The following is a 26,948-nucleotide window of genomic DNA, read 5'->3' on the forward strand; positions in this document are numbered from 1 at the left end:
ATAACACACATGTACTTAGCTATCAGAGGCGCGCACAGAAACGCAAATATCGTTTGTTCATGGTATATCAGGTTGCCAGACGTTTGCGATAAAGCGGCAGCACTACAATCTACCGACTTCCTGGAAAACAAGTGCTGTAGTGCGTATCTCTTATCTCGCCTCCTCATTTCCTTGAGTCCTAGACGGACATGCACCGCACTCCAAGCAACAGCCAAAGCCTCAAAACAATTAAATCTATAAATTCATAGAACAATACCCTACGTCGTTACTGTATTGCGTATGATGTCTCAACGGAGTAGCAACTACTTTGTAGCATTTTATGTGTCAGTCACTACACCGCCCAACTACATCCGGGCTTCCTAACTAATTAAACTTTAGCTCGTTATGAGTAAGAATTCTATCACTTACAAACATACTTTACTATCTCTCGCGTGCACGTTTGACACACAACTCTACAACACCACTCGAACTCGCACTCGCACGCGTACTCCTCCTTGTACTTCTCTTTGTCGTATCCCCGTCCGCAGCAAAGATGGCGGCAACCGTCGGGCAACGCAGACGTCACATTACACGAGCGTCCCTCCGTCCCCAAGTAGAAATGTAGACTATTATGACTACAGTAAGGCGGAGAGGTGTCTTCATACACCAGATCGTTCCGTTTCGGTGTCGCGTTCCCTTCCGAAGTCAATTCGAGTTTTTTATTCCGCTTCCGGTCGGCACCGTCGACGACGTTGACTCTCTCCGCCTTTTCGTATTTCGTCCGGAGAGCGTCGCCGACGGACTTCATGTCGGGAACTTCAGTCCAACACGTTCTCAACGCACACGAGCCCGACACGCCATGACACTTGCACTCCTTCGACACCATCCGTCTCACAAACTACAAACACATGGCAATCAGATTCCCGCCATTTCGAACACAAAATACACCCAAGCATGCGCCCTACCCTTCTCCCCACTTCTGCATTATGAATGGCTAGAAAATCGACGTTCTCCTTGGGTATAATTGATGCTCGGATGTACTTCTTTGCTTGAATATTTCCCAGCATCACGTCATCACTGCAACCTTCCCAATCTTCCTGCTCGCCTGTTGTCTTCTTCACCGACTTTGGATTATCCCCCCGACGGCATCCGCATTCCTTCAGCAAGTTCATCTTGCAGTCTCTAGCGACGCCGGCTACGACACCAGCTGCAGTGATCGCCCACGCGAAAGCAGCCTCCTTCGTTGCTAAACAACAAACAAAGCATGACAGCTTCGCAACGGTAAGCCACTGGCCACAGACAAGCGATTAGCTCTCTTGGTGAGGCTACGAGGTAAGGTATCGGGCACCCCCCAGCTGGAACACAGCACAGTCTACTGTTACACAGCACCTGCACAAATAGCAATCGCACCCGGTGCGCTAGCACCTCAGGTTGGACGTACATATTACAGAATCGCAATCGAAGTCAATAACGAGGCATGCACAGAGAGAAGGCCAGTGAGGCCTTCCAGATGAGCAACTCCTCCCACGACCGACCGCATGCAGGCACAACACGAGCACTTATAGCAACACGGGCATGCCACTTACCAGCACGCAAGATCGGCTTGAAGACGGAATCTGAGTTGGACGTCGAGCAGTTCCAGCGGGTCCCTCCGTACCTACTAAACTGGTTTGTGCACTGCTCTCGTGCCGACTCCAAAGCTCTCTGAATGCTATTCATAATCCACGGATAACTCTGACAATAACGCACTTGTCTACTCGTCAGACCAGGAATAGACGGACAAATCGCAGCCGGATCGAGCAAGCTCGTTTCAACTACCCTACACCATATCACCAACAAGTACACTATACATCCATACAAATGCATGTGCAGGGGATCATACCAACAGGTTGGAGAGAAATAGAGGAGAAGCGGGATGAGAAGAGTCACTCTCATCGCGCTGGTCCGAATCGACGAGAAATGATCTAATGTGGTAAACGGCGTGGTAATAAAAACGCCTTCATTTGACGGCACCATGCGGACACTGGAATGCTAAACGACACTCAAGAGCTTTATAAGCAGGCAAGAAACCACGCCATTTTGACAGCTTAAAGACAGATGAGTCGCTAGCAATCACAGCTGTCTCTCCTTTCAATCCGGCCTCGCAACAAGCAGCCCGACTCGCTTCCTTCTCACTCCGTTTCCGTAGTCGGTTGATGATTTGCAGACTATTAGCAATCGGTCACTAATAGGATTGACTACTTATCCTCACTTAGCTATCACTTCCTGTACCGAACAGACAGCCGCCAGGCATGCAGTCTGCCTCACAAAGGAGTAAACAGAGATAGGACTAAACAGAGATAGGACAATGTGGAGAGTCTGGAGAGAGAAGAAACGCGCCGAGACGGTAGGGATAAACGAGCCGCTCGAGGTGTTAGTAAGTGGAGAGCTCATTGCGGGAGCAAACAGCTACAAAAGGGAGCAAAAAGAAGGCGGAACGTGCACCCTATTGGAGCTCTGAGAAAATGTCACCCATTATGACGTCATTTCGTGTGAGCTTCCGGGTTAATATGACATGTCAGTCAGCTTCATCACATTGACTGACTGTGTGTAGGCGTGTCGTTCATTTTATTCGTGTTTTGAAGAATAGACCGAAAGTGACTATGTCAAGTACCTGACCACAAGATACATAATAATACAAGTCACTATCATGCCACCAAATACAATCCATTTGTCCTGGAATGAAAACATTAAATAATTAATTATTCATTATTAATCAACTCGTACACAGCAATGAATCGCACTTGAGTCGAGCGTCTGTTAATGAGTCGCATCACTGTGTTCGAGAGACCTAACGTATTGCCGATATCAATAATCCGACGTTGAACCCCCTGATGCATCCCGCCAATACAAACACTAATTAATTAATTTATGTAATAGAAATCGAGTTTTGTGATTTTACCTTCAGAGTGCCTGCTTGGTTTCGTAAACTGCCCATTATGTTTCGACCACTCGTGAGTATGTCGTCGAGCCCTCTGTTAGCATTCTGAAGCGACTGGTTGTGTTGTAATGCGTGATCTATCATAATACTTGTATCTGGATCCTACACAGTCAAGGCAAAATAATTAGTCATCAAATCCTCAATAATTAATATTAATCATATGCAATGTTATTGGTCAGTGGGAGAATGATGAGGTGTCTGATTGATTGGGAATGTTTGTGGTGAGTGTGTTAGGAAGCCTTGTAGAGTGAGTTGTAGAGAAGCCCATCTGTGTGGCAATTGAGTAACATTGAATGATAGTCACTGTGGTTTCCTATTCATTGTGTCTTATCCTGTTGTTGGTTTGTTGTTTGTTCTTCAAGTTTGGGTTATTGGCTAATGTCGTCTGTCTGTCTGTCTGTCTGTCTGCCTGTTGGTCTGTCTGTCAATACATATATTTTCAAACATTGAATTATTATACACCATCTAAGCACTAGATACTACCCAAGCCAATAGGGCTTGGTTCTACCTACAACTATTTATGTTTATGTGGCTGTCTCTTGAAACAATCTTCTGTATTTTTCTGTCAATCACTCTAGCACTTGATCGTTGTAGACACACAAAAAACACAGATCTCCAGTTTGTCTTGAAGGTTGATGCATTTGCCTTTCCGTCTTCGTCTCTTGATAGCTGTGACAGTTTCTTCAAATAGTCTTCAGCTTTCTCTCCCCAACAGCCAAAATGTTCGAAGACTATAGGCACAAATGTTGGTCGAAAACCTCCAGGCAAGAGCTCCTGGTCGTACTTCTTGATCTTCAGATTTTCTCTTCTGATTGCCGCTGCTCTCTGAGTTGTAGCTGATAAACCTTCTATTTCATTACTCCAGGGATGCGCTGTTGACATACCACTATTGTGGCTCTAGTTTGTGCGGCAAGTTGAGTTCCTGTCTGTCTGTTGGTTTGTCTGTCTGTTGTCTGTCTGTCTGTCTGACTGTCAGTCTGTGTGTCTGTCTATCTGTCTGTCAATACACCTGCTTTAAATATCAGGCCTATTCAATTCCAATGCACTAAGAATTAACATTCCAACAGCTGTCTGTCACACATGATCGAGAGTCAGATTTAGCTATCAGTGTCTCCTGCAAGATGAGATTTCATTGGCATCTAATCCACATATCATGTGACTGCCAAGAATCAAATCTCACAGACCCATAAGTCACAATTAAGAAAACCATAAAAATCAAGTGTGTGTGTGTACATCCATACATTTGCTGTAAATCTCCTTGACAACAATTCATTCCTATCGTGCTCTTCCTTTTCCTATCACAACATCACGCTGCATCCAACACGACATTTCAATTACTCCTTATTGTGTACATCTCCATACCTTGAGCCGCTGTTTCTGTTGGAACGTCCTAAGAGTACTATGTAGATGCTGACAATCATATGACAATTGTTCAACTCGTCTGTACAAGAAACAAATTCATTTAACCACAAATAATCAACCAAATTGTGCAACCCATTTAAAGATTTTAGACAAAGTATTCATACATGGTATACAAACATATTACATATTATTAGTCTGTAAGCTTGTTTGTCAGTCTGTCTGTACATATGGCACAGGCATGATGATATGCTTCATGCATTCGTCTGTCTTGTTATGACTATAAAACCCTGTCCACCCTAGACAAGAATAGATTACAATCAAATCGCAATCCTGCTGATCACTTTGAAAACACTACCTCCGCCTCATTTTCAGTATCACGTGACTGATGACCAATGTGTACATGCGGGTTCTTTGCTTGTGGAAAGCGTTGATACAGCGACGTAAGGTGAGCAAGACCAGAGACGAGTTAGGAGGGTTAGATGTTCAGACTACACGCGTAGTGTATGTGGAGGTAATGCCCACTATTTCTAATTGGATTCAACCAATCGCGATCGAAACCACCTGTTGATGTGGATTGGATTTATCGAGATCCAGTTGCCAGTGTGGGCAGGGCTTTAGTCTTCTAAGAACTGGCTAATAGCTATTTAAAGCAAGGTTTGCTTTCTACAATTGACAATGTCACTTTACATAATATATATCCAATAAACCATCTGTATGTCTGTCTGTCTGTATGTATGTCCATCTGTTTATCTATCCGTCTGTCTGTCTGTCGTCCGTCCGTCTGTCTGTCTATCTACCCATCTATCATCCCTCCTCTCATTCCACAAATCTCACAGTTTGGCGCTCTGCTTCCTGGAAGGTGGTTCTTTAGCGACCATCTGCTCCAACCTCTGAATATCAGAGAACAACTCCTCTAATTTACCCTCAATTTCCTGCTCAAGTTGAGGCGAATACGAGTGCCCTAGAGATGATATGTGACTCTCAACTTCCATCAACAATCTGCAAACACAAACAAAATCTGAGGTCGCAAGAAGAAAACGAAATACGAATTTAGTTTTGTTGTTTACTTGTTCGCTTTTTGATATAATGATTCCATTGACGAAAGGCAGAGGAAGACGGTCACAAAGGCTAGAACATCAACGAGCCACGTTGGCAGTACGGGTTATAAAATAATAGAATACCCGGACAAGTACAATTCCCGGATTTCATGTAACTTTTGTTATGATTATTTATTTGTTGAACATCTAAATAGAAATTTGAGGTTAAGTGTAAATTACAAAACAAAAACTACTAAAAGATAAGTATACAATTATTAAAAAACTAACTAATATTATTGATTATTTAAATTACAATAAATATATAATTAATTAATTAATCAAATTTTGTTTTATTATAAATATTTTGTTGGTTACTATGTACTATAGTTAATTCTTAAATTAATTAAATGTAACTACACGTGATCTAACATATAACAATTTATCTATTGCTACACCGGTAAATATTGTTGTTAACTGTAGACAGTAAACCACATTTCTGCTCACAAACTGTGTATGTTTATAACAAAATTTCCATCTAGCAGCACATCATACTGTATGCAGCAATCCTACACAACAAGAAGCTGTTACAACAATCATTCTTAGCAGACACTTGTCTAGTCAGAGAAGCATAGATACACACAAAAATGGAAAGATAAGTACATGTGATGGTTTTAATAAAGGAAACTTGTTCTTCACTGTCCTCGAGCACAGTAAGCTAGACCGCAACCTGGAGTGCTAGGTAAGTCGTATATGTAATACTGTCCACAGTTGATCACTTCAACACTAGTCCGATAAGAACAACAATTACTGCTCCAACTAAAGCAAACTGTTCTTGAAATTTTTTGACCAATTACATTTGGGTGAGATCCTTTTAACCATCCTGATGCATGAGTTCCACAGTATTTACCAGATGTGCACTTCTCTGGCATAGCTCCACCTATTGTAGGACTGAATGAATGCCAGCCTGGTGTGAAACCATGTTGATTGTATGAATGACCTGTATTATCACAGTGAAGAGTTGTCTTAGAATAATGCTCAGATGTTTGTCTCCAAGTTTCATTTAAAACACGATGTTTCCATGGTAAACATTGACTGGGTAGACCAAACAATTGATGTAAATCCTGCTCATCCCCTTCGTTTCCTTTTATTCCTTTCATTCCTTTTCCTCCTTGTAACCCAATCTCCCCCTTTCCACCCTTCTCTCCTTTAAAACCAGGATATCCTCGTTCACCTTTGTCTCCTTCTTCTCCTTTTTCTCCTCGAGGACCCAAAATTCCTTGTAGTCCACCGACTCCCCTCTCTCCTCTTTCTCCTTTCTCTCCACTCACTCCCATCTCTCCTTTCCTACCTGCTATTCCACGTGGACCCTGTTTACCTGATAATCCCTTACTGCCAGGTTCACCATTCCTTCCCGCTTCGCCGTTCCTTCCAGCTGGTCCTGGCAATCCTGTACGACCGTCTCTACCTGGCAAACCTGGCAATCCGTCTCTTCCTGGTTGACCTGCTATACAAATTGCTGATTGTGGTTTGCACATCTGTTTGATGAATGACCCAAATACGTGTGCAATGTTGATTGTAACTTGTGATGACTGACTGGGAGATTGTTCCGACCTCTTCCCTCTTTCTCCTCCATACTCAGACAACGTCTCATAAACCTGCTTCATTTCCTCTTTTTCTACTTGAAGTTCCTGCAAGTCCAACTGCAACTTCTCTACGCTTTTCTCAAATCTTTTCTCCTGAACACTGAGCTTCCACAACAGAAAACCGCTAAACACAAAATTGCCCACAACTAACGATAGAAACAACGCAATCGTCCATCTGCCGCTTGGGCCACAATTTCGTTGCAAAACTTTACAACTCTCGTCCACTTCGCTGCTGCTCATTGCATGCGCTATCGTCGTCGTTCTCTTACTAGACTCGTAGATACCCAGTCCTCTCTTCGCGCGCACGTTATCAAGTGCACCTTTTTTCAAGCGATGCAGTGCGCATGTCCGACCGTGACGCCCCTTCAATTAATATTAATTAAGGGTCAGGCAAACATTTTACTACGGATAAAAATTAATTAGTAGCTTGCTATTGTAGAAGTTCACGCTAACGTGTAGAACACATTATGTACATGATATCCGGGATACAATTTGTCACATGTCCCGTATGTGAGATTGTGCGAGCGTTTTCTGTTCTGATCTGTGTTCTTGTCCCTATGTCGGGTAGCATGAGTTACAGTCAGATGTCCAAACAGCTTGTGACCTATCATGGCGACTCAGACGAGGAGGACGCGAACTCGAATGCAAAAATCAGTGACGACAGCGAACCGGACAATTCCGAAGGCTAGCGTGAGTCCGATTCTCTCGTCCGGAGGTCTGGTGCAGTTCCAACGCAGTTCGAGCGCTTCAACGTCATTGCTGAGGAATGTGCTCTAAAGGACCCGGATACAGGCGGCTCCGGTTGTCATTGGTCTCTTACTCGCGGGAGGGCGATGACTGAGACAGTGAGAGTGAAGATGAAATGGCGGGAAAAGTGGTGAGTTGATTTTAAAATAAATATGCAAATTTAATTAAATATTTAATTACAATATTATTAATAAAACTAGTTGTAAGGTATCTGTAGGCGCCTCGCGTTCGTGAGTAACACGTCCAAGGGAGTTTTCATTTGTTGAAACCCTAGCTGTCATGGAAGTAAACATGCAAACTTCCTAGTAGTCTAGTTTATGTATCTAGGCCTGGTATAGGTATTCGTCATTTTGCAATCGTGATCAAGACAATTGAAATGTACAGTCTAGGTATGCACTCAGTTCCGTTGTAATGACAGTGGTATGGTATTTACTGACATAGAAATTGATATCAACAAACATTGACTATCAACAGATGCAGCACAGTGTAGTAAAGGATTGCTCATACTGACGTGTGAATAGTTGACTGTAGGTGGCATTCAACTCCTGAAGGTGTTTCTTGGTTGTCAAGTACACACAATCCCTAGCTACAATACAAAAGGGGCGACGGAAGTTCAGGAAGCATTTTCTTTGCCATTTGGTCACTTGCACGAACCGTTCTTAAACTCATCTGTAGTCAGACACGGAAACGATATGAAACGTGGTTGTGGGAGGAGAAATTTGAGATTTGTGTACACACACACACACACACACACACACACACACACACACACACACACACACCAAAAGCTCGATGGAGACCCATATAGGACCACGCTCCATTTCGTTGTGCGACCCGGATTAGAAGCCTCCCTATGTTCGGCAATTAACTTAGTTGTTAGTCTAGTTGCTAATTTTTATATTAATTTAGTTTGAGATAGCCAGACTAGATAATACACTTGAACACTACAAATGATCGGCAGGACAGACAGACAGACAGGAAACTGACAAATCAATGCCACAGACAGACAACGAGACATACAAGTCAAACCTTCTCAAACTCTGCATTTCACATTGTGTAACACCAACATGTTTTTCTGTAGTTCAACGACCATCCCACAAGTCACATTCTCTATCCACTTCAAGAGGACATCAAAGGTACATCCCCATTCAGTAGCGACTCTCCCCTCCCCCAGGGGCACCAACCACCAACAACCTGACAAAATCCCACCGTCCACCTCGCGTCAACCTACCACCGGCTCCTTCCAGACAATGCAAACCCGAGTTACAATCCAAGATAACTAATTTATTGAAAAGCAAAGACAGAGAAACATACAACTGAACAAGAGCGTACAGAAACGGAAAGACTTCCGCAATCCAAGTTTTTATGAAAACTCGTCGCTTTCCTTGGACTCGACGAGTTAGGCTTGAATTTTGAGAATCACACGTTTGACGAGACAAATTGGAGTTGGGACTGTTATTTTGATGCTCTAGGACGCTTGCAGAAGGAGCAGTACAACAAGAAAGAGAAAGAGAAGGCCAAGAGAACGCAAGTGGATTTTGTGAGCGGATCGGCATTGAAACGGCTGGCGATTGCTCCGGCTGTCGAGCTCGTTTATCTGTCTGTAAGTTTGTTTGTCCGTCTATCTGAACATATGCCTGATGATCACTACATGGATGGTGGACAAACATCTCTAGACTCTATACAATATAGATTGGCTTTTGTGGTCTGTTAAACAGCCTTAGTTTGGACTGTATAGAAAAATTGTATCCAAGTTAAGATCCTCTTACATTAGATCTGCAAGACAATCTCTCATATGTTTTTCGCAATCTGGTGCAACAAACATTCCACTGTTTGAGTCAAGTTTACTAACTGTAACGATGACTTCCTTTTTTTTCTTTCTTTCTGTCTTTTGTGTACACACTGTTAGTTGTGCACTTATATACCATCTATAAATATTTTTAATTTTTTATAATTAGTGTCTGGTGGTTGCAGTAGGTTTGCACCATACTCTTGTTCTTGCAGATTGGAAAATATAAAACAGCTTGTCTGTTTATCCATCCATCTGTCTGTCTGTAAATATGTATGTCCGTTTGTCTGTCTGTTTGTCTGTCTGTGTATGTCCAATCTTGTTCCAACTCTTGGTCTTCTTAGAACTGGCTAATAGCTATTTTAAAGCAAGCTTTGCTTTTTACACTTGATGATGTCACTTTACATGATACATGAACATAAACCATCTGTCTGTCTGTCCGTATGTATGTATGTATATCTATGTATCTGTATGTCTCAGGGCAAAGCTGCATGATACTGTGCGTGTCCACAGGTGGTGGATAGTGCAACAACCCTCAGATATGAAGGCCAGCTGTGATACAGTATAAGCAGAAAACCATTGTAATGAATGAATTTTTCTGACGCATAAGCAGTCACGGACCTGCAGCTGCAGTACCACCAGCGTGTGGCGGGACAGTAGGTGGCGCTACTGTTCCCAAAGAAAACCCACAAAGCGCGTTGACTGTACTGTGACATGGCGAGTACAGGCCGCCATCAAATAAGCCTGCGCTAACTTGAGGTCATACGCCTCGGTGCTGATCCATGTATCACGATCTATGGTCTTGGATTATGCTCTGTTGTGACGCGATGACAAAGACAACAGGCTTTTTATCATGTTTTTTAGTCGTGGGGTTACAGCAGTATAGTATTGTGGTGTACTTTATGGCAGGAATGAAGGCCCATCATTCATTCTCTGGCCAACCACTGCATCCTAGTTGCTTGCATGCTTGTTGCAGCTCCTGCCCCAGTATGTACTTGGTAATGTAGGACGAGAGAGTGGGTCTGATATTGTGCAAGTCTTACTCACTATAAACCATTCTATGCGCAGGTTCTGCTTTGTCCATCTCTCCTTGTACTTTACTCATTATCTCCCTATCTTATATCACTCTCATTGACCGGTTGTCATCACTGAAATCAGTGGACAACCATCATCATGATCATGTATGTATGTCCGTCTGTCTGTCTGTATATATGTATGTCCATCTTTCTGTCTCCATACATATATTTTCCATTTAAATCAAACGTTTACATCATGAGCAACCTAACACTAACACAACAAGACCATTACTGTCCTGAAGCATACAAACTACACTGAGCACAATACATTTCGACGTTCTAATATAGCTATGCTAATGAGTTTGTCCAAGACAACTTTTGCATTGCAACGTTGCAGAGTCACTGAAATGATTGATCACCACTTGTTCTTGAAGTCGGTCTCATTTCGTTTTCCTTCATCATCATCTCTTGCACTCTTTGCAAGCTTGTTCACCCCAACGGCCAAAATGTTGGAAAACAAGAGGAATGACCAATGGGCAGGACCCTTCTGGGAGCAGCTCAGAATTATACTTTGCCTCTTTCTTCTCCTCCCGTTTCATTGCTGCTACTCCTTCTTCTCTGGAGGCTGCCTTCACTGAGTCCAAACACCATGGATGAGCCAACAACACATCTAATTCAATGTCTGCACCTGAATCTGGGTTATAAACGAGGATGTCCGACCTCTTGTCACTGTTGACATACCGGTATTGTGGCTCTAGTTTGTGCGGCAAGTTGAGTTGAGAAAGGCAGTTAGACCATGCTGACACAATTGAGTTGTGAATGTGCACTGGACCACCGCCAGTCTTACAAGTGATTAGATGGTATCCTTGGATGTCCAGTTTCTTGCCACAATCACAACAACTGCTCGATGGCGTTCTGTAGTTGATCTCTTGACAAACTTGTGCCCGCTCTCTGTCTGTCTGTCTGTCTATCATTACATATATTTGCATATTGCAACTGCTAGTACAGGCTAAATGTTGTCCAGCGACAGCAAAGCAATTAATGAACTACTGTACCAATTGCTTGTAATAAGAGTCTAAATCTGATTTACTAGTTCTAGCAAGTCTACAGTTTTCTTGACAGCACCCAGGGCATTACATCGCTGTAGAACTACAGAAAAAGCTTCACGCCAGAGAGACTTGAATTCCGTGCTGTTCTTGCTGCCGTATTCATCCACAGACAGTTCAGACAGGTGACAAAGAAACTTGATGGCGTGCTCACCCATCTCCCATAATGCTCAAACACTAGAGTGTCCCAGTTTGAGCCACTTCCAAATATATCTACTTCCTTTCCATATTTCTGCAATTTTACCATTTCTCTCATTCGTGCTGCTTCTCCGTCTTCTTCAGCTGCTCTAAGTAGTATGTCAACATTCCACGGATGAGCAACAGATATATCTAATTCAAGATCTCTGCCGTTTTTTAGAATCAAATGCTATGATGTCAGGACATGAATTTGTGCCGTCATACAGATCTCTACGCTCTCTTGATAAGTTGTATTCATCTCTTGCAGATAATCACACCAGACACTAACAATGGAGTTGTGGGACCAAATGGGCCCTCTACCAGACTTACTTGTCAATAGGTGAAACCCTTCCCTGTCAATATTTCTTCCATAATCATATTTCTCAACAACAGAAGCAAGTATATCACACCCCACCTGCAATCTTGTTGCTAGACAAAAGTCGCTAGATTTAAGCGCAAACTTTGATGAGATTGGAATGATATTAAGCCATGCTCCTGCCCCTCCACCTAGCAGAGACCTGACACGTGCAGCCTGTCTTGTTGATTAAGGATGTTATCTGTCTGTCTGTCTATCTGTATGTCTATCTGTTGTCTGTCTGTTTGTCTGTCTGTCTGTCAATACAGCTGCTTTAAAAATCAGCCCAACGCACTAAGAATTAACATTCCCACAGCTGTCTGTCACACATGATCGAGAGTCAGACTTAGCTATTGGTGTCTCCTGCACGATAAGATTTCATTGGCATCTAATCCACATATGATGTGACTGGCAAGAAATCAAATCTCACAGATCCAAAAGTCACAAGAAAACCATACAAATCAAGTGTGTGTGTGTGTGTGGGTGTGGGTGTGTGGGGGGGGGGGCGGTGGAGCAGATGGTAGAGCGTTGGTGATGACATCCGGGATCTTGTATTCCGTGATAAGGGTTGAAGGTTTGATCCTGGTGGAGGCTCCGTTGTCGCAGTTTCCTTGAGCAAGAAACTCACACACACTTGCTTCTCTCGACTCAGGAGTATAAATGAGTACCTGGTCATTGACTGGGGTGGACATGACCACTGGCTTGACAGCAACATCATGCAGCAGACGGGTACGTGTGGGCCTTGGTGTCCAGTCCCAGAGCTGTGCCATTATCAGTGCCCCTGGATGACTCTGGCCAAGCTCCAGGTGGATTGTAGCGCTAGCCCCAAGATTCCACGTAGCGCATGGAGGCCCTGTCTCTGAAGGCAGGGGGAGCTATCTCTGCAACTGACCTCAAGGTCGACGTCGAAAGATGTGGAGGGCTTAATTAGCATTTGTCCATTTGTTTGTTTGTTTGTGTGTGTGTGTGTGTGTGTGTGTGTGTGTGTGTGTGTGTGTGTGTGTGTGTGTGTGTGTGTGTGTGTGTGTGTGTGTGTGTGTGACTCGTATAATTTCCTAAAGCAGGAAACTAACACACATTTGCTTCTCTTGACTCAGGAGTATAAATGAGTACCTGGTCATTGACTGGGGTCCTAAGCGGCCATCTGCTGTGACTGTGACATCAGCCACTGGGGTCCTGGTGAGACTTCGGGTGCTCACACTACAGTTGGCTTCACAAGTCGATGCTCCTGTGAGTGCTTGGCCTGGCTCCAGGAGTTTGCTAGCGCAGGCCCTGACTTCCCTGAGTAGCGCACAGGGCCCAGCTTAACAGCTAGAGAGAGTGACCTCTGAGAGACAGCTCCTGACATTTAGGATTTTTTAGACTCGATGGGACCGGGAGCTTCAACATACTACCAATACTGATCTTCGACAAAGATGGGCCGATGTAAGTCTGATGTCTGATGTCCTTCGTCACCACCGCCTTCAGTGGTTAGGACATGTTGCTCAAATACCTGCAATCAGATTACCAAAGAAACTATTATTTGGGTGGCTGTCACATTCTAGACCAGCTCAGGGGCCCCGCCTCACATGGAAAGACAGGATCCAGGCTGACTTGAAGTTGTTAAAACTAGAGAATTGGTATCAACTGGCACAGCAACGTCCAGAATGACGAGCTCCATGTCAGGATGAAGTTGCACGTACCTCTACTGAACGATCATTTTCATGTGCTGTGTGTTGCCGCTCCTTTTGCAGTCATTCAGGTATGAAACGGCACAAGTGGATTGTGGAACGCCAACTGCCTCTGTGTGAACAACCAGGTGCAGTGCAATGTGCCAAGTGTCATCGGTGGCTGAGAAGTAGGGGTGGACTGGCAATACATAAATGTTTAAATGTGTCTTCTTCTTCTTTGACTATGTCATCATCACTGACTCTATTATCGATCCGGTCATCATCACTTGCCTCCACTGATTGTACCTCAAGTCGGATACCGGAGCCTGATAGGACATGCTGTTGCTGCCATTGTAGTCAATGTGGACGGTGCTTCAAATCCAAGCCAGGATTCCAACGGCATAACTGTCATGGTGGCAAACGCTATTCAGTAAAAGACAGCAGTCAACTTCCCCTGTCTTGCGCATGTGGAAGACGTCTCCGGTGGTTCAAAGACATACAGACACATAAGTGCAGACAGTAACTACCTCGTCTTTCAGCTCTCCCCATATATGGGGCAGCGTGGCCAGACACTGGCAGCTGTAGTCAAGTCAAGTGTGTGTGTGTGTGTGTGTGTGTGTGTGTGTGTGTGTGTGTGTGTGTGTGTGTGTGTGTGTGTGTGCATGCGCACGTGTGTGTGTGCATGTGCGTGTGCATGTGTGTGTGTGTGTGTGTGTGTGTGTGTGTGTGTGTGTGTGTGTGTGTGTGTGTGTGTGTGTGTGGTGTGTGCGTGCATGTGTGTGTGTGTGTACATCCATACATTTGCTGTAAATCTCTTTGACAACAACTCATTCCTATCGTGCTCTTCCTTTTCCTATCACAACATCACGCTGCATCCAACATGACATTTCAATTACTCCTTATTGTGTACATCTCCATACCTTGAGCCGCTGTTTCTGTTGGAACGTCCTAAGAGTACTATGTAGATGCTGACAATCATATGACAATTGTTCAACTCGTCTGTACAACAAACAAATTCATTTAACCACAAATAATCAACCAAATTGTGCAACCCATTTAAATATTTTAGACAAAGTATACATACATGGTATACAAACATATTACATATTATTAGTCTGTAAGCTTGTTTGTCAGTCTGTCTGTACATATGCATGATGATATGCTTCATGCATCTGTCTGTCTGTCTGTGTATGTCCAATCTTGTTATGACTCTAAAACCCTGTCCACACTAGACAAGAACAGATTGCGATCGAATCGCAATCCTGCTGATCACTTTGAAAACGCTACCTCCACCTCATTTTCAGTATCACGTGACTGATGACCGATGTGTACATGTTGGTTTTTTGCTTGTGGAAAGCGTTGATACAGCAACGTAACGTGAGCAAGACCAGAGACGAGTGAGGAGGGTTAGATGTTACAACTACACGTGTAGTGCATGTGGAGGTAACGCCCACTATTTCTAATTTGATTCAACTAATCGCGATCGAAACCACCTGTTGATGTGAAGTGGATTTATCACGATCCAGTTGCCAGGGCTTTAGTCTTCTAAGAACTGGCTCATAGCTATTTTTAAAGCAAGGTTTGCATTCTACACTTGACAATGTCACTTTACATGATATATATCCAATAAACCTTCTGTCTGTCTGCCATCTGTATGCATGTATGTATGTACGTTTATCTGTCTGTATATATGTTACTTACTGTATGTCCGTCTGTCTGTCTGTCTGTCTATCTACCCATCTACCATCCCTCCTCTCATTCCACAAATCTCACAGTTTGGCGCTCTGCTTCCTGGAAGGTGGTTCTTTAGCGACCATCTGCTCCAACCTCTGAATATCAGAGAACAACTCCTCTAATTTACCCTCAATTTCCTGCTCAAGTTGAGGCGAATACGAGTGCCCTAGAGATGATATGTGACTCTGAACTTCCATCAACAATCTGCAAACACAAACAAAAATCTGAGGTCGCAAGAAGAAAACGAAATACGAAATTAGTTTTATTGTTTACTTGTTCGCTTTTTGATATAATGATTCCATTGACGAAAGGCAGAGGAAGACGGTCACAAAGGCTAGAACATCAACGAGCCACGTTGGCAGTACTGGTTATAAAATTTGTAAAATGCCCGGATAATTACAATTTACGAATCTAAGGTAACATCTTGATTATTTATTATGTTGTGAGCATGTAACTAGAAATTTGAGGATAAGTTATAAACTAGAAAACAGAAACTCCTAAAAGTTAAATATACAATCAATAAATAACTAACTAATATTTAAATTACAATAAATATATAATTAATTAATTAATCAAATTTATTTTATTATAAATGTTTTGTTGGTTACTATGTATAACAGTTAATCCTTGAATTAATTAAATGTAACTACACGTGATCTAACATATAACAATTTATCTATTGCTACACCGGTAAATATTGTTGTTAACTGTAGACAGTAAACCACATTTCTGCTCACAAACTGTGTATGTTTATAACAAAATTTCCATCTAGCAGCACATCATACTGTATGCAGCAATCCTACACAACAAGCAGCTGTTACAACAATCATTCTTAGCAGACACTTGTCTAGTCAGAGAAACATAGATACACACAAAAATGGAAAGATAAGTACATGTGATGGTTTTGATAAAGGAAACTTGTTCTTCACTGTCCTCGAGCACAGTAAGCTAGAGCGCATTCTGGAATGTTAGGTAAGTTGTATATGTAATACTGTCCACAGTTGATCACTTCAACACTAGCCTGCCTCCAACAACAATTGCCGCTAAGACTAAAGCAAACTGTTCTTGAAATTTTTTGACCAATTACATTTGGGTGAGATCCTGTTAACCATCCTGATGCATAAGTTCCACAGTAGTTCTCAGATGTGCACTTCTCTGGCATAGCTCCACCTATTGTAGGACTGAAGGAATGCCAGCCTGGTGTGAAACCATGTTGATTGCCTGAATGTCCTGTCTTATCACAGTGAATAGTTGTCTTAGAATGATGCTCAGATGTTTGTCTCCAAGTTTCATCTAAAACACGATGATTCCATGGTAAACATTGACTGGGTAGATTAAACAATTGATAATTGATAGACAATTGATGTAAATCCTGCTCATCCCCTTTGTTTCCTTTCATTCCTTTTCCTCCTTGTAACCCAATCTCCCCCTTTCCACCCTTCTCTCCACCTTTGTCTCCTTCTTCTCCTTTTTCTCCTCGAGGACCCAAACTTCCTTGCAGTCCACCGACTCCCCTCTCTCCTCTTTCTCCTTTCTCTCCACTCACTCCCATGTCTCCTTTCCTACCTGCTATTCCACGTGGACCCTGTTTACCTGCTGATCCCTTACTGCCAGGTTCGCCATTCCTTCCCACCTCGCCATTTCTTCCAGCTGGTCCTGGCAATCCAATTGGACCGTCCTTTCCTGACAAACCTGTACGACCGTCTCTTCCCGGCAAACCTTGCAATCCAGTTGAACCATCTTTTCCTGACAAACCTGGCAATCCAATTGGACCATCTCTACCTGGCAAACCTGGCAATCCAGTTGAACCGTCTTTTCCTGACAAACCATCTCTACCTGGCAAGCCTGGCAATCCGTCTCTTCCTGGTTGACCTGGTATACAAATTGCTGATTCTGGTTTGCACATCTGTTTGATGAATGACCCAAATACGTGTGCAATGTTGATTGTAACTTGTGACGACTGACTGGGAGATTCTTCCGACCTCTTCCCTCTTTCTCCTCCATACTCAGACAACGTCTCATAAACCTGCTTCATTTCCTCTTTTTCTACTTGAAGTTCCTGCAAGTCCAACTGCAACTTCTCTACGCTTTTCTCAAATCTTTTCTCCTGAACACTGAGCTTCCACAACAGAAAACCGCTAAACACAAAATTGCCCACAACTAACGATAGAAACAACGCAATCGTCCATCTGCCGGTTGGACCACAATTTCGTTGCAAAACTTTACTTCATCATCTCTTGCACTCTTTGCCAGCTTGTTCGCCCCAACGGTCAAAATGTTGGAAAACAAGAGGAATGACCAATGGGCAGGACCCTTCTGGCCGCAGCTGAGAATTATACTTTGCCTCTTTCTTCTCCTCCCGTTTCATTGCTGCTACTCCTTCTCTGGAGGCTGCCTTCACTGAGTCCAAACACCATGGATGAGCCAACGACACATCTAATTCAATGTCTGCACCTGAATCTGGGTCATAAACGAGGATGTCCAACCTCTTGTCACTGTTGACATACCGGTATTGTAGCTCTAGTTTGTGTGGCAGAGTTGAGAAAGGCAGTTAGACCATGCTGACACAATTAAGTTGTGAGTGTGCACTGGACCACCGCCAGTCTTACAAGTGATTAGATGGTATCCTTGGATGTCCAGTTCCTTGCCACAATCACAACTGCTCGGTGTCTGTCTGTTAATATGTATGTCCATCTTTTTTTGTGTCTGTGTGTCTTGTCTGTCTGTCCATCCATCTGTCTGTCTGTCTGTCTGTCTGTCTGTCTGTCAAAACAGCTGCTTTAAATATCAGCCCAATGCATTAAGAATTAACATTCCAACAGCTGTCTGTCACACATGATCGAGATTCAGACTTAGCTATTGGCGTCTCCTGCAAGATGAGATTTCATTGGCATCTAATCCACATATCATGTGACTGGCAAGAAATCAGATCCACAAGTCACAAGAAAACCATAAAAATCAAGTGTGTGCACGCACGTGTGTGGTGCTGTGGCTCAATTGGTTAGAATGCGTTTGGAGAATGGGAACATCTGGGACCTTGCAGGGTTTCCAGTTCAAGTCACGGTGATGGCAAGCTATAGCATAATTTCGTTGGGCAAGAAACTTACACACAATTGCCTCTCTCGACTCAGAAGTATAAATGAGTACCTGGTCTCTGACTGGAGTGGCAAAGGCCTCCGACTGCAACAAAGTCCATCAGCCACTGGGGTCCGGATGGGACTTTGGGTGCCCACACCACAGTTGGCGTCGCAGTCGGTGCTCCTGTGAGCACCTGGCCAGGCTCCAGGAGATTGCTTAGCATGGCCCATAGCTTCTGCTTAGTGCACAGGAACCCAGCCATCTGGCTGGGGGGCATTACCGTTTAACAGCAGCTTCTTACCCATTTTGCGATTGTGTGTGTGTGTGTGTGTGTGTGTGTGTGTGTGTGTGTGTGTGTGTGTGTGTGTGTGTGTGTGTGTGTGTGTGTGTGTGTGTGACTCGATGGGACCAAGAGCTTCAACATACTACCAATACTGATCTTCAACAAAGATGGGATGATGTAAGTCTCATGTCTGACGTCCTTCGTCGTCGCTGTCTTCAGTGGTTAGGACATGTTGCTCAAATGCCTGCAATCAGATTACCAAAGAAACTATTATTTGGGTGGCTGTCACATTCTAGACCAGCTCAGGGGCCCCACCTCACAAGGAAAGACAGGATCCAGGCTGACTTGAAGTTGTTAAAACTAGAGAATTGGTATCACCTGGCACAGCAACGTCCAGAATGGCGAGCTTCATGTCAGGCTGAAGTTACACGTACCTCTACTGAACGATCCTTTTCATGTGCTGTGTGTTGCCGCTCCTTTCGGAGTCATTCAGGTATGAAACGGCACAAGTGGATTGTGGAACGCCAACTGCCTCTGTCTGAACAACCAGGCGCAGTGCAATGTGCCAAGTGTCATCGGTGGCTGAGAAGTAGGGGTGGACTGGCAATACATAAATGTTTAAATGTGTCTTCTTATTCTTCTTTGACTATGTCATCATCATCGACTTTATTATCGATCTGGTCATCATCACTTGTCTCCACTGATTGTACCTCGAGTGGGATACCAGAGCCTGATAGGACATGCTGTTGCTGCCATTGAAGTCAATGTGGACGGTGCTTCAAATCCAAGCCAGGATTCCAACGGCATAACTGTCACCGTGGCAAACGCTGTTCAGAAAAAAAAAGCAGTCAACTTCCCCTGTCTTGCACATGTGGAAGACGTTTCCGGTGGTTCAAGGACATACAGAGACATAAATGAAGACAGTAACTACCTCGTCTTTCAGCTCTCCCCATATATGGAGCGGTGTGGCCAGACGCTGGCAGCTGTAGTCAAGTCAAGTGTGTGTGTGTGTGTGTGTGTGTGTGTGTGTGTGTGTGTGTGTGTGTGTGTGTGTGTGTGTGTATGTGTGTGCACATCCACACATTTGCTGTAAATCTCCTGACAAAAATTCATTCCTATCGTGCTCTTCCTTTTCCTATCACAACATCACGCTGCATCCAACACAACATTTCAATTACTCCTTATTGTGTACATCTCCATACCTTGAGCCGCTGTTTCTGTTGGAACGTCCTAAGAGTACTATGTAGATGCTGACAATCATATGACAATTGTTCAACTCGTCTGTACAACAAACAAATTCATTTAACCACAAATAATCAACCAAATTGTGCAACCCATTTAAATGTTTTAGACAAAGTATACATACATGGTATACAAACATATTACGTATTATTAGTCTGTAAGCTTGTTTGTCTGTCTGTCTGTACATATGGCATACGCATGATGATATGCTTCTTATATGGTAAGTTGGTGGATGGTGGACAAACGTCTATACAATATACATTGGCTCTTGCAGGGCATAGCGTGACCTCTAGAAATGGGGGCTAGACTTATGATGCTATAAGACACGCCCACTTTTTATTAGTTTGTACTTGTCTACACATTACATATCCTTACATGCATACCCAGACAGACCCACAGTGTACATAGTTAACTACCTACCTGCATGCAAACACCTGGTTGAATCGTGTCTACTTTTACATAAAACTGTGTATGCACGTCTGCTAGAAGAATTGACAAAGACAAGACGAGGCAAACCGAATGCAAGCCTGCATAATGCTATCGGTAGCTAAGTATAGACCGTACGCTTGTGTCTAGCCAAAATACCCATATACAAGATAGAAATCAAATGCAGATGTTCTAACTAAGCGTCACTTATAAGTTTGATCAATTAATATAATAACAAACTCCTTTGTCCACTAAAGTTAAATTTGTATTATATGGACATGTGACTCACTCATGAAGGATTGGTATCCCAATTTTAAAACCCATTTCCAAGCATTACGTGTCTAAAGTCCACAAATTTTAAGACGACACCTACAAATAATGGGGGCGGGGCTATAGCCAGGTCTAGCCCATGCCATGCTACTAAAAGAGTGCACCCCTGCCTCTTGTCTAGTTTAGACTGTATGGAATACAGACTTATTACTGCAGGGGTGTATCATGACCTCTAGAAATGGGGGATAGACTTCACTCTGCTACAGGACACTCCCACTTCTTACTGACTTTTAATTAACTGATATGTTAAATCAGTGGCGTATCCAGACTGAAAAAAAAGGTGATGCAAACTTGGACAATTTAGGGAGGTTTCACTAAAAGTTTGTGAATACCATAGTATACATTAATGTCTCATTACCACATGAATTTGATATCTACAACGTACTTAGTATCATGGTATATTATATGTGTACTCATGAGGAACACAAAACATACATTAATTATGTTCTGTATGTTTAAGAAAGACATTCTGAGAGGTTGTTTGTTAACAAACGTATCCAAGGTTGCATCCTAATCAACGTCACTTCTATAGTTAAAGTGCAAGTAGTGCAAGTCCATTGAGTCTTTCTTGCCTCATTATAGACTTTAGGTAAGTTATAAGACGTTAACATGTTAGGCCACTGATACCGCGCTAACAGACCTAGCAACAACGGATTAGAAACAAGAGTAAGAATGTCAGGAAAATGGTAACTTTTGTCACATTGTTTGATAGAATCCATAGGAATGATGGTTGTCTCAGTTTACTGTCCAGCACAACAGTGCATTTGCAAGTATGACGTATTTAAAGTCCACAAATTTTAAGACCACGCCTACAAATGATGGGTGGCTATAGCTCGGTCTAGCCCATGCCACACTACGCCCCTCATTACTCTAACCCTAGTGCATGCGTACCTAGTGCATCTCTTGGCAAGTTAAGATCATCATTTCTTCCTCTCTTACATTAGATCTACACGACAATCCTCGTATGTTTTTTTGTGATCTCGTGTAAAAGCCATTCCACTGTTTGAGTCAAGTTTACTGACTGTAACAATGATTTCCTCTTTTTCTTTGTTTCTCTTAACGTTGTCTTTAGTTTACACGCTCTTAGCTGTGTACTTGTGCCCTTGTAGATAGGAAAGATATAAAACAGCTTGTCTGTTCATCCGTCTGTCTGTCTGTCTGTCTGTCTGTGTATGTCCGATTTTGTCATGACTGTTAGTCTTCTAAGAACTGACAAATACCTACTTTTAAAGCAAACTTTGCTTTTTACACTTGACAATGTCACTTTACATGATATATATCCAATAAACCTTCTGTCTGTCTGTCCATCTGTAAGCATGCATGTATGTACGTTTGTCTGTCTGTATATATGTTACGTATGTCCGTCTGTCTGTCTATCTACCCATCTACCATCCCTCCTCTCATTCCACTAATCTCACAGTTTGGCGCTCTGCTTCCTGGAAGGTGGTTCTTTAGCGACCATCTGCTCCAACCTCTGAATATCAGAGAACAACTCCTCTAATTTACCCTCAATTTCCTGCTCAAGTTGAGGCGAATACGATTGCCCTAGAGATGATATGTGACTCTCAACTTCCATCAACAATCTGCAAACACAAACAAAAATCTGAGGTCGCAAGAATAAAACGAAATACGAATTTAGTTTTGTTGTTTACTTGTTCGCTTTTTGATATAATGATTCCATTGACGAAAGGCAGAGGAAGACGGTCACAAAGGCTAGAACATCCAACTAGCCATGTTGGCAGGACAGAGTATCTAAAGTTTGTAAAATGCCCGGATAATGACAATTCCCGGATTTCAAATAGCATTTTGAGCATGTAAATAGAAATTTGAGGCTAAGTTATAAATTAGAAAACGGAATCTGCTAAAAGATAAGTATACAATAAATAAATAACTAATATTATTGATTATTTAAATTACAATAAATATATAATTAATTAATTAATCAAATTATTTTTATTATAAATATTTTGTTGGTTACTATGTATAACAGTTAATCCTTAAATTAATTAAATGTAACTACACGTGATCTAACATATAACAATTTATCTATTGCTACACTGGTAAATATTGTTGTTAACTGTAGACAGCAAACCACATTTCTGCTCACAAACTGTGTATGTTTATAACAAAATTTCCATCTAGCAGCACATCATACTGTATGCAGCAATCCTACACAACAAGCAGCTGTTACAACAATCATTCTTAGCAGACACTTGTCTAGTCAGAGAAGCATAGATACACACAAAAATGGAAAGATAAGTACATGTGATGGTTTTGATAAAGGAAACTTGTTCTTCACTGTCCTCGAGCACAGTAAGCTTGATAGCAACTAGGAGTGTTAGGTAAGTTGTATATGTAATACTGTCCACAATTGATCACTTCAACACTAGTCTGCAGATAACAACAATTGCCGCTAAAACTAAAGCAAACTGTTCTTGAAATTTTTTGACCAATTAGATTTGGGTGAGATCCTTTTAACCATCCTGATGCATAAGTTCCACAGTAGTTCTCAGATGTGCACTTCTCTGGCATAGCTCCACCTATTGTAGGACTAAATGAATGCCAGCCTGGTGTGAAACCATGTTGATTGGATGAACGACCTGTCTTATCACAGTGATTAGTTGTCTTAGAACGATGCTCAGATGTTTGTCTCCAAGTTTCATTTAAAACACGATGATTCCCTGATAAACATTGACTGGGGAGACTATACCCTTTGTCCCCTTTTCCTTTCATTCCATTTATTCCTTTGTTTCCTTTCATTCCTTTTCCTCCTTGTAACCCAATCTCCCCCTTTCCACCCTTCCCTCCTTTAAAACCAGGATATCCTCGTTCACCTTTGTCTCCTTCTTCTCCTTTTTCTCCTCGAGGACCCAAAATTCCTTGCAGTCCACCTACTCCCCTCTCTCCTCTTTCTCCTTTCTCTCCTTTCTCTCCACTCACTCCCATGTCTCCTTTCCTACCTGCTATTCCACGTGGACCCTGTTTACCTGCTGATCCCTTACTGCCACGTTCACCATTCCTTCCCGCTTCGCCGTTCCTTCCAGCTGGTCCTGGCAATCCTGTACGACCATCTCTACCTGGTGGACCATCTTTTCCTGACAAACCTGGCAATCCAATTGGACCGTCCCTTCCCGGCAAACCTGGCAATCCAGTTGAACCATCTTTTCCAGACAAACCTGACAATCCGTCTCTTCCTGGTTGACCTGGTATACAAATTGCTGATTCTGGTTTGCACATCTGTTTGATGAATGACCCAAATACGTGTGCAATGTTGATTGTAACTTGTGATGACTGACTGGGAGATTCTTCCGACCTCTTCCCTCTTTCTCCTCCATACTCAGACAACGTCTCATAAACCTGTGTACAGAGACTATTTGGTCACGGGCAATTATCTCGCTCTTATTTGGTTCTCGAAACCGTTTAGCTGGGGCTTATTTGGTTTCGGCCACCTGCAGGGACTATTTGGTTTCGCTTTTATTGAACCTCAAATCAGCACTCTCCAACTCTTACAGCTGTACGAGACGGACGCAAAAGACGTGACGATGGCCATGATAATTTTTACGCGTCTCCCAGACGTCTCAATGAGCCGAAATTGAGTGCGACCTGCTACTTCTTCGTTTGTATTTGACTTCATATGAATGCCGAAGTCATCACAACATTGTCGATCGCAATTTTGCATGTCTGACGTTTTGTTTTGAGGTAAATCTCGGCTCGTCTGGTAGCGGGCGTGTCGAAAGTAGGTGGAGTAAGAATCTCTTGTAGGTTACAAGGTCAACAAACATGATTTGATCACCTAGCGCACTTGTAGAGATCTGTCTGTCTGTCTACCTGTGTGTCTGTCTGTCTACCTGTCTGTCTGTAAGTCAAGTCCAATAGTTACTTAATGACTTTGTTGTTTGCAAGGACTGATTTGTATTTAAAAATCCTAGCATATGTACAAGTAGAATCTGTATGAGAATAAATTATCTGTCTGTCTGTCTGTCTGTCTGTCTATATTTACAACATTGAAATCTACTTTAACAATCAGCTAACTTGTAGTCCAAGCTTTAAGTGACTACAATCAGCAAAACGGCAAATACAATTACCATCAATCAAACAGTTAATTAAGGGCCCCAGTTAGGACCCTTATACCCCATTCACACAAGCATTTGTACAGTAACTGTGCCAGCACGGTACGACACGGTTTGGCTTGGTTGCACTTCGTCGTGTGAATGCCGGCGGAACCAAACTGAACCGTGCTGAGTTGGCCCACCTCAAGTTGCCATGCCCGCACGGTTTGGTTCAGTTCGGTTGTGTAGTGTCTGTCAAAACGAAGACGACATCGACGTCTATGCTCGATACTTCTCCTCGATATTTCCGCAGATTGTCCTAGTGTCAGCGAGAAGTAAGCACGGACAGCTTGTTCCATGACGACGTCTGTATCTAGTGTGCGTACCAAGAGACACGCCTACTAAAATTCGGCTGCCTCGCTTTGTCAGAGCATTGTGTGAACAAGGGCTGGCTCGCTTCATTAGCCCAGGCTGGCTTGGCTCGGCTCGGCTCAGTTTGGAGCTGTGCTCGTGTGAATGGGGTATTAGTTAGTTATAGTTAGTCCAAGAAATCTGGGGCATTTGGTTGTCTGTCTGTCTGTCTGTCTTAGGTATTATATTTCTTAATAATTAGCTAACTCGTGACTAAGAGGCCCCAGCTATAAGAAAAATCATTGCATTGGCTATTCACTGCCATGCAGCTATAATAAAGAGTTGTATTAAGTTGCGATGTCCTTGAACTGCGGTTATTAAAGTGCAAATTAGTGCAAAATTTATTGCAATCATGTGTACTTGCTTACATGACAGCTATACAATCTACAAAACTTGCGCACTTCTGCAACAGTACATTACTAGTCAATCACTTGACAATATTGTTTCCATTGCCACAGCAATGTTGTCTGTTGCCCATGATTGCATGTGATGAAATGCTAATAGATGACATACTGCGTGCTTTGCTTTTGCACAGTACTTCCAGTCTTTGGTCGTGCGCAACCAATTCTAAAAAGAGGTAGATCGTCTTCCTTGCGTAGACAGTACGCATACGTTGCTGTGCACCTAAGTATCGATCGATGCCATGCAGAATCCGATCAATCGATGCATAAATCTGCAGCTAGCCACAGCATTCTACACACTAAAACACTCTAGGCACATCTCTGCAAGTGCGCTGCGTGATCAAATCATGTTTGTTTACCTTGTAACCTACAAGCGATCCGTACTCCGCCTACTTTCGACACGCCCGCTACCAGATGAGCCGAGATTTGCCTCAAAACGAAACGTCAGACACGCAAAATTGCGATCGACAATGTCGTGATGACTTCGGTATTCATATGAAGCCAAATACAAACGAAGAAGAAGCAGGTCGCACTCGCTTTCGGCTCATCGAGACGTCTGGAAGACGCGCAAAAATTATCATGGCCATCGTCACGTCGTTCGCATCCGTCTCGTACAGCTGTAAGAGTTGGAGAGTGCCGATTCGAGGCGCAATAAATGCGAAACCAAAAGTCCTCGCGACCAAATAGTCCCTGCAGGTGGCCGAAACCAAATAAGTCCTAGTTAAACGGTTTCGGGAACCAAGTAGGAGCGAGATAATTGAAAGCGACCAAATAGTCCCTGTACAAACCTGCTTCATTTCCTCTTTTTCTACTTGAAGTTCCTGCAAGTCCAACTGCAACTTCTCTACGGTTTTCTCAAATCTTTTCTCCTGAACACTGAGCTTCCACAACAGAAAACCGCTAAACACAAAATTGCCCACAACTAACGATAGAAACAACGCAATCGTCCATCTGCCGCTTGGGCCACAATTTCCTTGCAAAACTTTACAACTCTCGTCCACTTCGCTGCTGCTCATTGCATGCGCTATCGTCGTCGTTCTCTTACTAGACTCGTAGGTAACCGGTTCTCTCTTCGCGTGCACGTTACTGCGTGTGCAATCAAAGCGATGCAGTGCGCATGTCCGACCGTGACGCACTCTAATTAATATTAATTT

At 43.0% G+C, this 26,948-nt stretch overlaps 4 protein-coding genes across 5 annotated transcripts; all 4 read right to left on the reverse strand.

Moving 5' to 3' along the window:
- Positions 1 to 224: 224 nt before the first annotated feature.
- LOC134193797 (protein Wnt-5b-like) lies at positions 225 to 2,175 on the reverse strand. Of its 2 annotated transcripts, XM_062662633.1 has the most exons (4): positions 1,862 to 2,172; positions 1,566 to 1,798; positions 945 to 1,225; positions 225 to 877 (listed from the first exon to the last, which is right to left on the reverse strand). In XM_062662633.1, exons 1-4 carry the CDS (start codon positions 1,993 to 1,995, stop codon positions 401 to 403), a joined length of 1,125 nt encoding a protein of 374 aa, XP_062518617.1. In that variant the 5' UTR covers positions 1,996 to 2,172; the 3' UTR covers positions 225 to 400. The 2 variants fall into 2 exon arrangements, with proteins under 2 accessions (XP_062518617.1, XP_062518616.1); XM_062662632.1 differs by having other exon boundaries at positions 1,566 to 2,175.
- A 374-nt stretch (positions 2,176 to 2,549) lies between these two features.
- Positions 2,550 to 5,499, reverse strand: LOC134193798 (Golgi SNAP receptor complex member 2-like). Its single transcript, XM_062662634.1, has 7 exons — positions 5,389 to 5,499; positions 5,156 to 5,320; positions 4,322 to 4,400; positions 4,201 to 4,254; positions 2,921 to 3,061; positions 2,763 to 2,849; positions 2,550 to 2,694 (listed from the first exon to the last, which is right to left on the reverse strand). The coding sequence occupies exons 1-7, from the start codon at positions 5,415 to 5,417 to the stop codon at positions 2,620 to 2,622; spliced, it is 630 nt and encodes a 209-aa protein (XP_062518618.1). The 5' UTR covers positions 5,418 to 5,499; the 3' UTR covers positions 2,550 to 2,619.
- A 364-nt stretch (positions 5,500 to 5,863) lies between these two features.
- On the reverse strand, positions 5,864 to 7,289 carry LOC134193796 (collagen alpha-1(IV) chain-like). Its single transcript, XM_062662631.1, has one exon. It carries the CDS (start codon positions 7,239 to 7,241, stop codon positions 6,051 to 6,053), a length of 1,191 nt encoding a protein of 396 aa, XP_062518615.1. The 5' UTR covers positions 7,242 to 7,289; the 3' UTR covers positions 5,864 to 6,050.
- A 9,010-nt stretch (positions 7,290 to 16,299) lies between these two features.
- LOC134193736 (uncharacterized) lies at positions 16,300 to 26,893 on the reverse strand. Its single transcript, XM_062662570.1, has 7 exons — positions 26,583 to 26,893; positions 23,231 to 24,290; positions 22,586 to 22,646; positions 22,352 to 22,516; positions 20,138 to 20,216; positions 20,010 to 20,070; positions 16,300 to 17,794 (listed from the first exon to the last, which is right to left on the reverse strand). Exons 1-7 carry the CDS (start codon positions 26,808 to 26,810, stop codon positions 16,500 to 16,502), a joined length of 2,949 nt encoding a protein of 982 aa, XP_062518554.1. The 5' UTR covers positions 26,811 to 26,893; the 3' UTR covers positions 16,300 to 16,499.
- Positions 26,894 to 26,948: the final 55 nt, after the last annotated feature.

This window comes from Corticium candelabrum, chromosome 18, assembly GCF_963422355.1.
Source record: "Corticium candelabrum chromosome 18, ooCorCand1.1, whole genome shotgun sequence".
Classification (NCBI taxonomy): domain Eukaryota; kingdom Metazoa; phylum Porifera; class Homoscleromorpha; order Homosclerophorida; family Plakinidae; genus Corticium; species Corticium candelabrum.

Coding starts and splice junctions, on each gene's coding strand:
- LOC134193797 (XM_062662632.1), bottom strand. CDS start 1,995: ATGGTGCCGTCAAATGAAGGCGTTTTTATTACCACGCCGTTTACCACA. Junction 1,226..1,565: donor CAAGCCGATCTTGCGTGCTG/GTAAGTGGCATG, acceptor TTTGTTGTTTAG/CAACGAAGGAGGCTGCTTTC. Junction 878..944: donor ATGCAGAAGTGGGGAGAAGG/GTAGGGCGCATG, acceptor ATGTGTTTGTAG/TTTGTGAGACGGATGGTGTC.
- LOC134193798 (XM_062662634.1), bottom strand. CDS start 5,417: ATGGAATCATTATATCAAAAAGCGAACAA. Junction 4,255..4,321: donor AACAGAAACAGCGGCTCAAG/GTATGGAGATGT, acceptor ATGTTGTGATAG/GAAAAGGAAGAGCACGATAG. Junction 2,695..2,762: donor TTAACAGACGCTCGACTCAA/GTGCGATTCATT, acceptor TTTTCATTCCAG/GACAAATGGATTGTATTTGG.
- LOC134193796 (XM_062662631.1), bottom strand. CDS start 7,241: ATGAGCAGCAGCGAAGTGGACGAGAGTTGTAAAGTTTTGCAACGAAAT.
- LOC134193736 (XM_062662570.1), bottom strand. CDS start 26,810: ATGAGCAGCAGCGAAGTGGACGAGAGTTGTAAAGTTTTGCAAGGAAAT. Junction 22,517..22,585: donor TTATATCAAAAAGCGAACAA/GTAAACAACAAA, acceptor TTGTGTTTGCAG/ATTGTTGATGGAAGTTGAGA. Junction 17,795..20,009: donor TTTACAGCAAATGTGTGGAT/GTGCACACACAT, acceptor GATGAAGTAAAG/TTTTGCAACGAAATTGTGGT.